This window comes from Semicossyphus pulcher, unplaced genomic scaffold (genome assembly GCF_022749685.1).
Source record: "Semicossyphus pulcher isolate SPU_LCO1_2020_fin unplaced genomic scaffold, fSemPul1.0.p SCAF_19, whole genome shotgun sequence".
In the NCBI taxonomy this organism is placed as follows: Eukaryota; Metazoa; Chordata; class Actinopteri; order Labriformes; family Labridae; genus Semicossyphus; species Semicossyphus pulcher.
This window is the reverse complement of record NW_027211692.1, coordinates 18,300,273-18,312,848: the sequence shown is the minus strand read 5'-3', so window position 1 is coordinate 18,312,848 and position 12,576 is coordinate 18,300,273. Positions and strand designations below refer to the sequence as shown.

The 12,576-nt window shown below is 43.0% G+C and overlaps 1 protein-coding gene across 2 annotated transcripts in view; it reads left to right on the top strand.

The window, feature by feature from the left end:
• grm5b (glutamate receptor, metabotropic 5b) overlaps window positions 1–12,576 on the top strand; it is a 60,365-nt gene that overhangs the window by 37,536 nt on the left and 10,253 nt on the right. For both annotated transcript variants that reach the window (XM_069668161.1, XM_069668160.1), the window contains exons 6-10: window positions 8,454–8,689; window positions 9,514–9,635; window positions 9,796–9,920; window positions 10,038–10,206; window positions 10,447–10,573. In XM_069668161.1, the coding sequence (XP_069524262.1) occupies window positions 8,454–8,689; window positions 9,514–9,635; window positions 9,796–9,920; window positions 10,038–10,206; window positions 10,447–10,573 (779 nt within the window). The remainder of the gene's footprint in view (window positions 1–8,453; window positions 8,690–9,513; window positions 9,636–9,795; window positions 9,921–10,037; window positions 10,207–10,446; window positions 10,574–12,576) is intronic.

Here is a 12,576-nt window from a genome sequence, read left to right as displayed (position 1 = left end):
AAAGGAATCTGGAAGATAATCAGAGATTCACGCAGATTCGCTGCTTGTCTATATTTGGCCATAGCACTCTCATTGTTCTTTGCCTTGCTCACACAGAGGGGTGATACTGTGATTCAGCTTTATGATATATATTATCACCTTTTTGCAAAGAATCATGTCACAATATTTTATTAACATCTTTGTTCAGTTGCAACCGTCCTTGTAAAGAAAGAAAGATCGGCAATTATATCATCAAGTTTCACGAGTATTCCTGTAACCGAATCCACCTGTCAGACCTTTGCTAGGATTCAAAGAGCCTTAAACTTCTCCTTAAGATAGACTCCATAACCAAGAAAGAACCAGCTGAAGATTAATAATCATCCGCAAATGAGTTCCACTTTCTATTTATACTTAAATGAACAGAGCAAGAAGGCGGTAGCCCCCGGCCACAAGTGTGCAGAACTGGCTTGTTAAAGTTGTGCTTAAGGTAACGCAGTGGCCTATAACACTGGCATACTGTACAATTATGCTAATAGCATTTCCAATATTGGTAAAGACGTCTACTGTTAATTGAATTGTGGATAGAACAGTAAGTGTGTGTGTGTGTGTGAGTGAGAGAAATGTGGGTGTGTGTGTGCATACACTTAAAATCCAGTGTGCTCTAATGAGACACAAAGTACAGACAGCAGGTTGAGCGTGGGCTGGAAACCATGGCAACGGCCTTGGGCACCTAGACACTGGAGAGAGAGAGAAAGAGAGAGAGTAGCAGGATGTCATTGAGAACAGTTATTTTGACCAAGAATAGAGAGATTGATCAGCCTGATTCATGATGACACACACATCCATTTACACCCTTCTATACATACACAGATGCTCACACGCAGGCACTTTGTGCTCTCATAAATACAGACGTCTTACAAAGCCCTCTTCTTTTAAAAGCACCACCCACACTGTTACATACTGTAATTGTTGATCAGTACATACAGTATGTATGTGTATTGTTGTGTATGTATATGGTGTTCTGTACAAAATCTATTCAGCCTCAAATGCAAGCCGATTGTTTGCTAGTTTGCTTTGTGCTAAATGCTGCAAAATGGTGTTGAGCTGTAAGTCATCAGATATCACATCATCATCAATCACATTAGCTGCCTGTCATCTCTTTTAAAGCAATGCACTCCCCACCTTCATGTTCTGACACTTTGTAATTAAAAAAAGAGTCCAGCCTCCTAAGAGGATACTAACTCTCCTGTCCACGAGGTGCAGAGCTTCTGCTTAATATTATGCAACTCATTATGAAATAATTGCACCACACACACACTGACAAGAGACGGGGATACACCTTTAAGTTAAATGATTTTTGTGCAGATGTTTTGAGATGAGTTGTTTTATTTTGAAGGGCTTTTAAACTAAATGTGCAGTTACTGTTGAACAAGACCTATTTCAAGCTTTGTGTTCAGGCTTGACACCAAAATTGCAGTTTTTCCCTGTGAAAGACACCAACAGTCAACCCCTGCTGTTTCTCACCGCCCACTCTGACGCAAGGCAAGTCACCAAGACGCTAAACAGTTGTAGGTGACTTCACTCTGCTTTAAAAAAGATTCTCTCATTGTCTTACAATACCTCAGGCTGGTAGAAGTACAAATGTACCGGTTCATTCAGCTGTTAGGGCAGGGATTCCTAAACTGGGGGGCAAGGCTCTATAAAAACAATGCACACAGTTCTGCACTGCCAGCAAAGCATGGGCAATTGTGAAAGGACTGCCAGGTAAACATAAGGTTGACGATGAATCTATACCACACGTTCCCCCACTAACGTTGTGTGGACACATAATTCATATATTTCTGTGTGCTGCCGCTAAAAGTAAACACGGCACGACCGGCACGGTCAGTTCTCTGTGTGCTCCAGTGTTGTGAGTCATCTTTGCTCAAGTCCCAAGTATGTCTCAAGTTATTTGGTCCAAGTCTCAAGCAAGTCACAGGTTATGTCAAGTTAAGTCAAGTTGAGTCCTTAGTTAAGACAAGTCAAGTCCCAAGTCAAGTCACTTTTTTTCCACCAAAGATACAGCACTCTAACCTGTAGTATCCTGTCTTTATAAAGAGAAAAGACAAGGTGTTAGTAGCCCGTCTAATAATGATATTATTTGCCTGTTCAAAAAGTATGACAATGAATTGTATTTATTATAATTATTGATTTTCAGTTAAATAAATGTAATCAAAGCAAAAACAAATAGCTTATTTATTTAATATTCCCAGGCTGCATGGTGGTGCAGTGGTTAGCGCTGTTGCCTCACAGCTAGAAGGTCACCGGTTCAAACCCTGGTTTGTGCATGCGTGGGTTCCCTCCGGGCTCTCCGGCTTCCTCCCACAGTCCAAAGACATGCTTGAAAAGTTAATTGGTGACTCTGTGGGTGTGAGTGCGAGAGGTTGTCTGTCTGTATCGGTGTGTCCGAAACCGCATACTATCATACTAATCATACTAATCATACTAACAGTGACGTAAAATTGAGTATGTCATGCGTTCCCATCTCCTAGTATGCAATTTTGTGTATGCCAGAAATGCCCGGATGTATACTAGATCGGCCCGGATATTTGAGCATGAGACGGGAGCTCACTGGTTGTACTCAACCGCCCCAAAATGCATTGCGGCTATTCAGCTTCTACTATGGCGAAGATGGACCGGATATCAGACCGGACATACGTAAACAATTAAGTCACGTGATACGGAGAAGACGGCTCTGAGTATGATGCCACTGGCATCCTAATAGTCAGGTTAGTAGGCAGTATGCAGTACATACTGTTTGAGTATGTAGCAGGCAGTACGTTAGTATGCGGTTTCAGACACAGCACCTGTGTCGGCCCTGAGATTGACTGGCGACCAGTCCAGGGTGTACCCCGCCCTTCGCCCAATGACAGCTGGGATAGGCTCCAGACCCCCAGCGACCCTGAACAGGATAAGCGGTGTAGCTAATGGATGGATGGATGGATGGATGGATGGATTTAATATTCCCTCCCCATCACTTTTAATACAGCGACAGCTAGACTACAACGTCAAACAGCGGGGGTCTTTGCGTGTTGCCATAATGAGGAGTTTGACTGACAGCCAGTCATCCAATCGTGACAATGACATACTTGGGAGCTTTTTGAGTCGTCCAATCAAGATTCCCAGTTTGCGCTGCATACATACTTGATAGTTAGAGAGAAAACATCTAACACCTGGTCCAACATTGAATTATATCATTTTAGATTTAACAGCTAACATTCAAACTTATGAACACACACAAGTCGTCCAAGTCATCATGCCTCAAGTTAAGTCAAGTCTCAATTCATTAACTTACAAGTCTCAAGTCATTTATTTTTTGTCAAGTCAAGTCGCAAGTCATCAAAACAGTGACTCAAGTCGACTCGAGTCCAAGTCACCAAGTCTCAAGTCCACATCACTGGTGTGCTCTGTAAAAGAGCTGCACTTATATGATAAAGACAGACTTTCCCTGTAGATAAATCGTGGAGAACCAGATAATGGCAACTCTTCGTTTTGTGCTAAGCTACAATAAAGTAGCAGCTTTCCATGTTTCATTTGCCTCACTATCACTATCACTGTCGTGCCAGAGTGGCTTTACTAAAGTTGCATTTGTGCCATCAAATGCTCAACTGGCCTCTTATAAAGTCGCTTACAGAGATGCTTAGTGTAAAAAGCCGCACACTATAGCAGTGCGTGTCTGATAGCGTGTGTTAGTGTATATGGATGTGTGTTTATGTGTCGATGAGTATGGTGAGGGGGAGAGGGAGCTTGAAAATATTTTCGTCTACCAAAGGGGGGGTCTGCAGAACAAGTTTGGGCACCTCTGTCAATCCTCTAAAAACAGAAGTCACTATGATGCATTGTCTAAATAAACACAGCACTGCTTAGGAGAAACCTGAGACCACGGGACCAGTCATTGATTTACATGTTCAACAATGTGAAGAAGGTTTCAATTATGAGATAAATATGTGGGATTCAGAACAAATTGTATTGTTGTTACTTGTGTTGTTCCAACATGTGTGGGAGTCATTGTGCTAACGGGGAAATCACATCTCTTTCGCTATTTGTGTGAGACCGAGAGCAGAGCCAACGTGATTTTCTTTGATTGTACTGGAGAGCAAACCAAACACTACTTCCTGTTTGGAAAATTAGACAAATGTTGATGAAACACTGCATATTTTTGCGCTGGTGATAAGTGCATTTACTTCTTCTGATCTGATATGATAACCGAGAGGATGAAGAAAAATGAACAGGCTGTGGGTCACGGATTGGGTTTAAAACTCAGCACAAGCAGAGTCGCTCATTTGAATGAAGTTTCTAGAACTAATTTATAACTCTCAGGTGATGATTAATGCATGTGTCGCTGTGAGCGTGTGTTTGTGTGTATGTTGGCAGTGTTGCTTGTCATTCTGGCCTCTGAGGAGCAGCAGGTGTGACCTGCTTGGTTGCTTGCCAAACAGGTGACGAGTGAAAAGAAAGAAAGAGAGGGATGAGTGGGAGACGACAAGTGAAAGTGAACAGATGCAGTACAAGAGAGGCAAAACATACCGTGCATTTGTGACTGTGAGAGATAACATGGATCGGAAGTATGTGTTGTTTGCAGGGGAAAAAAGGAGGAGGATGTATTGACAGATGGAGTGCAGTAGAATGTGACAGAGCTGGAGGATGGGGACAAGAGGACGATGGAAAAACAGAGCGAAAGGGGCTCAAGGGAAGGCTGAAGGTGTTAATGAGAGAGGGCGAAAGAGACAGATGGAGAGAGAAAACTGCAGGGGAGGAAAAAAGAAGAAATCCATTGACAGGATGAGAGCGCTGATTAATGATCATTGATTGTTTACCTCTGAATCGCTTTTGGCCGCCTCTGCCTGTCAATCTCTTTGGGTTTTGTCTGTATTTTTTCTCCATGCTCCTTATCCTTAGTTTCTTTCTGTCTAACTATTCCTCTCAGTCAGCCTCGTAACGTCAATAACAACACTTCGATAACGACAGCGTCCTCAGCGTGACACCAGAGACTACAACGGTCAATGGATTGAGCAGCCGTGTGGATCTCTTAAAGTTACAACAGTCGATAGTCATACTCGAAACTATTTCAAGCCCCATTGATTTACTTTTTATCTGAAAGACTTGCTTTACAGAGAGATGGCTTTAAGTCAAGGCAAGTGTGATACAGCACAATATAGGCTAAGAATCATTCAAGCAGCAAAGTAATGTACCCAATTCATTCAATACTGTTATTGAAGTAGTTCTGAATGCACTTATAAGAGAAATAAGATTCTGGCTTGTATTAAAGTCGTGCACCTAAAGTGATTTGACTCTGTGGAAGCTGATATAAACAGAGATACTCCAGTGCTCTTGTCTTATATATGACAACACACACATATGGGACTATACATCCAAACACATCACACACTAACACAGACATTTATGTGGATGGTTACAGGCCTGGTCTGTCATGTAACGGTTAGCCATCGAGGACAGCTTCCACCCTGATTTATGACCCTGGCTCTGAGGCGATGGGGTGACAAGAGGAACGACGGAGAGAAGGAAGAAAAAGAGAGTCAGTTAGAGAGGCACAAATGGTGGCAGACAGAGAAGGCAGTTTACACACAAACACTGTGGGTCTCCAATCAGACTGGGGCTGGGAGGACTGCTGTAGGAGAAAATGAGTTTTGTTCTCTGGGGGCTCGGAGAGAAGGAGAAAGAAAGAAAGAAAGAGAGAAAGAAAGACGGGGAGAAACGAGAGTTTCCATTGGAAGAGCTCAGGATCATTGTCTTGCTTGAGGCAAGTAGTGTTGGCAGCAGTCATGAAAGGGGGAGAGAAGATTTGTCATTCACATCCACTTCTCTCGCCTTTTCGTCCTTTCTTTATCTCTTCCTCACACACACACACACACAAACACACACACACATACACACACTGTGCCATCTGTGCTTCCTTGAGGAGAAGAAAACCCAAATTCTCCTCCCAAAAATGCAAACTACAGCGAAACCCTTCCACTGTTTATGAGTGTGTGTGAGTGTGTGTGTGTGTGTGTGTGTGTGTGTGTGTGTGTGTGTGTGTGTGTGTGTGTGTGGATTGTAGGGTGGTTATATTCGTCTTGCTGGTGTCTGACGGGGCATGGCTGCTGAGCTGCAGCCAAAACACTCCATTTGACCTAGATCATCGCAGCACCCGGCTGGTGTGTGTGTGTGTGTGTGTGTGTGTGTGTATGTGTGTGTGTGTAGTGTTAATGCCTATTTGTCAGCGATATGAAGCATTTTGGACACTGCCCATAATGATGTAAGAGCTCCCTCCCACATGTCCTCTGACTCTCTGCTCATCATTCTGTTAGCGCCTCCTTTCACTGTGTTTCTCCCCGATTTTCTATTCCTGCTTCTGACTCTCGGGCTGCCAGCTTGTCTTTCTGTGTCTCATCCTCTCGATTTGTCCCTTTCTCTGAGGAAACTGGAGCTCTGAACAATTAGATGTCTTTGTCTGTGTGTGTGGTAAAGGTATTGTGTGAGTGTGTGTGAAATAGCTGTTATTTTAATGGTGACATATCGGTGCGCCTGCACTTCACCTCTCAACCCAAACATTATTTTCATCCAATAACAGGCATGTTAGCTGTTCACTGCGTGCACACACACACATACACATCATCATGTCATGTACTCTACAGGCTCTACATATCAATATGATTATTTTAAGTAGCAGCATTAAATCCTATAGAGGCTGGGCCTATACAAGGTCCACAGCTCCCTATGGCTGATTAAACTCTTGACATAACCAGCAGCACACCTGCAAAAGAGTTGCAGAGGTAAACAGTAATGGAGAACAGTTAAGGTGTAAATGTTGGCTATTTGTCCAAACTGTAATGGAGGCCGAATTATTTCAACCTTCCGTTATGATGGTTCGACCAACAAAAAAGCATTAAAGGTGTGGTATTATGCTAATTTCATAAGTTTAGCGTAGCATAATTTACAGTTAAAAAAACTGAAACGACTCAGTCAGCTCTGTCTCTTTAAGAAACCCCGCCCCTACAAGCCAATTTTCTTCTGATTTTTTCTGCTGAGGCTGCCCTTTATGACGTCACAAAGTGCAGCATGTAGAAAACACTGTGTGAAACCTGGCGTTTACAGCAGCCTGCAGACTGGGCTGAGAAGCCTGGGGATTACTCCAACCAGTGTTGTAGCCGAGTCACCAAACCTCGTGTCAGAGTCGAGTCTCGAGTCCCCAGTGTTCAAGTTTGAGTCGAGTCCTAGTCACCAAAGAAGAATCTAAGTCAAGTCCGAGTCGAGTCCTCACGGTTTAATTATGATAAAACTAAGCTGAGCTATAACTCTCCATCATCTGTGAGTCCATGATCACACTGTATTCATGTATTCAGTTCTTAGAGGGTGTTATTTTGTTAAAACACAGAGCCAAATGATCAATAGCTGAGCAGCTTTCAGGTGATTTCTTTATTGTGTTGTGTTGATGTATGTATGTCTTCTTCAAATATTTACTTTCAAAGATTAGAGAAGCTGTTTACAGCAGTTATAATTGTTTCCATGTGTGCAGTGATGTCACTGCAGCAAATATGGTGGGACATTTAAGCAGCAAAACTAAAAACTGATTTAAACTGTTATAAATTGACAGGACAGAGGAAACTGTAATAGACTTTTAGCATCTTACAATAACAATCTGAAGACAGCTCTGATGGAGCTCAGGATTTATGAGGACCGCTGTTTCACTCCAAACTATTTCACTGTAAACTCAACTGACTGTGGGACCTTTTGGATGTGTAGAAAACACATGTTCAGGTGTCTAATAAACTTAAAAATACCTGCAACCCACCAGCTATTAACAAAAGTTTTTAAGACCGTGTTAGCCAATCTACATTGACAAGACTGCAATCCATGCATCACTTCAACACACGTCATGCTGCATACACATATCTACAAAATCACTGTGACAGTAACATAGAGGTACATTAAACTTTGATTTTACTAAAATCACACATTAAATATGCGGATATTCTTTTTGTGCACTTGCACTCACAAAATATCTAGGTAGCTTTCTAACATTTGAAAGCAAAACGCACTATTTGTGGAGCCGGAACAGTTGCTGAACAAGACGGTGAATAATCGAAATGAAAATCAGGACTCGTGTCAGACTCGAGTACTACAACCCTGACCCCAACATACTTTTACCTACAGATTTGAAACTTCACCCACGTTTAGTATGGACATTCAACATTGTATATATGTCTTGAAATGAGAAACAGCAGAATACACCCTCTTTAAATGTCTAATTAAGAGCCTGTGTTGCATAATCAACTTAAGAATGTGAGTATGATGAAATGATTCTGCACTCTAGAAAAGACAATGCAAATTTTGTTTAGATTGTAAAAAAAATGTTAATTCCCACAGATTAACATATGCAGTCTTGGAGTTTGCTTCACTTTTCTGTTCTCTTTCCTTGTGTTTCTCTGCAGCGACGGCTGGGCAGACAGGTATGATGTAACAGATGGCTTTGTGAGGGAAGCTGCCGGTGGTATCACCATCAAGCTCCAGTCGGCTGATGTGAAGTGGTATGATGAGTACTACCTTAAACTTCGCCCTGAAAACAACCTCAGGAACCCCTGGTTCCCAGAGTTCTGGCAGCATCGTTTCCACTGTAAACTCAAAGGCCACCCGCAGGAGAGCAGCAAATACAACCGCAGCTGTAGCAGTGAGTAACAACACAAAGAAACATACAAGACAATGAAAACAGATTATTCTCTACCTTTACATCATTTTCTTTCATGACTGCTTGATAATATACAATTTTGTGTACTTAGTTGTCGATTGATTGATAATACCGGACATTTTGAGCACCTGTAGGAGTGAATACGGACGTAGACAACACAGGGTGTCTGAGTTACAGCTGTAAAGTGCTTCTGTTTCTACAGTGGCCATCTGGGGTACACAGAGGAAGAGGTTGCATTATTTTGGGTCAACAAAAAAGGCTACAAAAACAATCTGCATTTTATTGACAGGCCTCTAATAATGCAAATAACATGCACTCACAAACAGACTTAGCATCTCCCACACACCTACACACACACCATATGGATACACATAGCTTTCCGGTTCATTGGGAGATATCCCTTGTGGCTGTGCGTGAACCCTCCCTTTATTTCTTTGTATTCGTTTCTCCCCATCTCCAGCTTCCTGTCTCATTCTCTCCATTCATACGCAAAGCGTTGTGTGAGAGCAGCATCAAAGGGAGTCATGTCTCATGTATTCTAATGAAATGGGACATGAAATACAAATGAACAGGACACAAAAAGAGGCAGAAAGAAATGAGATGTGGAGGTGGGAAGTGGCTGATGAGAAGAAATGAGAGGAGAGAGCGTGGTCTTTGATGTTGGGGGGGAAAAAAGCGCTCTGCGTGTCATAAAACTCAAAGAGAAATTAAGAGTTTCTCTGATATACCTGCCTTTCTCTTTCCATCCCGCCTCACCAAACCAATTCTCCCCTTCCCCCTGACTCTCCCCACCCACCTCTCTGCAGAGCGAGAGTCGCTTCGGCAGCAGTACGCACAGGACACCAAGATGGGCTTTGTCATCAATGCCATCTACTCCATGGCATACGGCCTGCATAACATGCAACGGGCACTGTGCCCAGGCTATCAGGTAGGCCCTGCTCTGATGGATGAATGAAGGGACATACTAGGAGGGAGATGAAGGGCCATATACACTGTTACTTTACATTCAAGTGCAAGACAGGAAATACATCAGAGCTGCTCAACTTTTTCAGATGTTCTGATGTTTCTCACTGTTAATGCTTTTGAAGGGTCTTTGTGATGCCATGAGACCAATAGATGGCGCTACACTGCTGGACTTCCTGATGAAAACCAACTTCACAGGCGTGTCAGGCGAAGGCATCTTATTTGATGAGAACGGGGACTCACCTGGCAGGTACGCACCGCAGCTTGACATTGCCCTCAGGAATTTTTCGTTTTTGTGTGGCCCAGTCATGTGACATGACTTTGTGTATGTTGGATGATTTTACCGAATGCTTAACTTATACCACAGATATGAAATAATGAACTTCAAAAAGATGGGGAAGGACTACTATGACTACATCAATGTTGGCAGCTGGGACAACAGAGGCTTGAAGATAGATGATGATGAAATCTGGCCAAACAAAGATGCAATTATCAAGTCAGTCTGCAGTGATCCGTGTGCCAAAGGACAGATTAAGGTAAGATGACAAGCAAGGATACATATCTGGCTACATAATCCTTTTTTCACAGTTTACATGCTACGTAGAATACATAAGGAAGTAAATAGAGTCAGGTTTACATACGTTAGTAAGTCAAACAAGCCAGTACATTCTGAGTAAGATGGATGAGATATTGTTCTTCTGATTATAAGTGGAAAATAGTTTCCACACAATACAGTGGCTGGTGCACACAGACATTGTTCATTACTTCCCTTCCAGGTGATCCGTAAAGGGGAGGTGAGCTGCTGCTGGACGTGCACTCCCTGCAAAGAAAACGAGTTTGTGTTTGACGAGTACACCTGCAGAGCCTGTGAACTGGGCTCCTGGCCTACCGATGACCTCACAGGTCAGTCACTGGATGTTTTTATGTTTGTGTCTGTGTTTGCATTTCTAACATGTAGGTGCAATCTCAGAGAAATTTCCGATTTGTTAAAGGGCCAGTTCGCCGATTTTCAACCTCAGTCCTATCATGCTATTATGGGGAGCAAATGCCATTATGGTAGGAATAAAAATGCAATTGCAATTTCGCTCTGTGCCTTTGGAGGACGCTATCCGCTTCTCCAACTAGCGCTGGAAAACCTCCGCCAGACTACATAAAACACGTCATCTGGCAGAGGCCAGGGAGCTTGCTAAACTACACTTCCTCAATCTAGGACGCCGGCCTCCGATGTCATGTCTCGTTCAAAATCATCAGGTTTGAAATGTAGACTGCAGACCTGAAGATTTTTTAGACGATCCACCGGTATATTCTCATAGTATTTCGGATTCTGTACCGCTCTGACCCGTTGCCTGCAGCGAAACAGAAGGATTTCACTCCAGCATCTCTCTGGGTCGATTCCTTTAGAGGGAGGGGTGCAATGCACACTGGGTGTTGTAGGCATGTAGAATGGGCGAAACCACGAGCTGTTTGTACAACTTTATCCACAGCTATGGCGTCATTTTGAAATATTATTGCTTCTATTGATCACAGAGAACACCAGCTTTGACTGACAGCGAGTGAATTGCTCCTTTAAGAAAATGCATGTATGTATGCATGTGCATGTATGTGGGTCATAGGATAAAGGATGTTTAGTAGGATGAGATAGTTGCATATTTATATACAGTCAGTCCTGCACCAGGTACATAAGAGAAAGAAACTGGGAAACGATTCCTCTGTTTCATCCTCCCTTCCTCCCCCTCCCCTCCCCTTCCCTCCCCTCCAGTCCCTCTCTCTCATCCTTTTAATTTGTCACCAGCATGGTCACCAATGTTTTAATTATTCTGCATCAAGAACAGCTTTCAATGCAAATAAGTTTCTGTTGCAATGAAAATGTATTTCCCCTACATTGCGTTTGAAGCGGTTGGATATTGCCTTGTTATGCTCTCAGCTGCTCATTATACTGCTTGCTAGCTCCTCACCATGCTCAATGATTAAAACATGAATCGAGCCCTGCTGAAAATTCAGATTGAACTTCCCTGCCAAAGAGAGAAGCGTCCTTAAAGCGAGCCAGTGAGATAAGGACAAAGAGACAGTTGAGAGTGGAAAAAGACCATGAACTCAAGGCGTGATCAGGGTAGCCCATGTGTTTTTGTGTCGGTTTGTCGATCATGCTCATGTGTGTTAGCACGTTAAGTGACTCATTTCATCAACAATAAGTGCTGCCTGTCCCCCAGCGGGGCTATAGAACAGTAATAATGAGGTGTAAACAAACTGCTGTACCCTGTTACACCAGCAGACATCTTGATCACTCTCCCTCAGGCCAGAGAAAGAGAGAATGAGTATGAGAGATTAAGCGAGGGAACAGAGGAGACAGAGGAAGGTCTCAGCTGGCAGGGACAGAGGTACAGTGGGTGTAAAAACCTTAGAAAGCAATAGGAGAGTTTTTGAGACAGCAATAGCACAAAAAAGAAGAAGAGGGTGAGAGAAAAGTGACTTAGAGAAAGAGGGAAGAAGGGAAGAAGTGGCTCTGAAAGATAGAGAGATGAAGATGAAAAAAGACTCTGACTGAAGCCGCAGCCAGGGAGAGTGAAAAGAGCAGAAAAAGGGAGGATTAGCTTTTGGATTTGAGCCTCTCCACTGATCGGTAAAGTTCCACAGTCTGACTGTGAGAGTGTTTAAAGGAGTTTGTCTCCAAACTTTATATTGACTGAACCCCCCAAGCGGTCCTCCTCCCCTTAATGCCGCAGTTTTGCTTAGGGTCAAAACGACGCGATCTCCTGCAGGATCCGTGAACTAATTAAGCATTAAAATGCAGACGTAGCCGATGTTTTTCCCACTGCTCTGGGAAAAGAAGTGAGAAATTCACTGATCTGCGATTTTTCGGCCCCAGCATCGAGATGTGTGTTGGCAAGATTAATTGGAGTGAAATT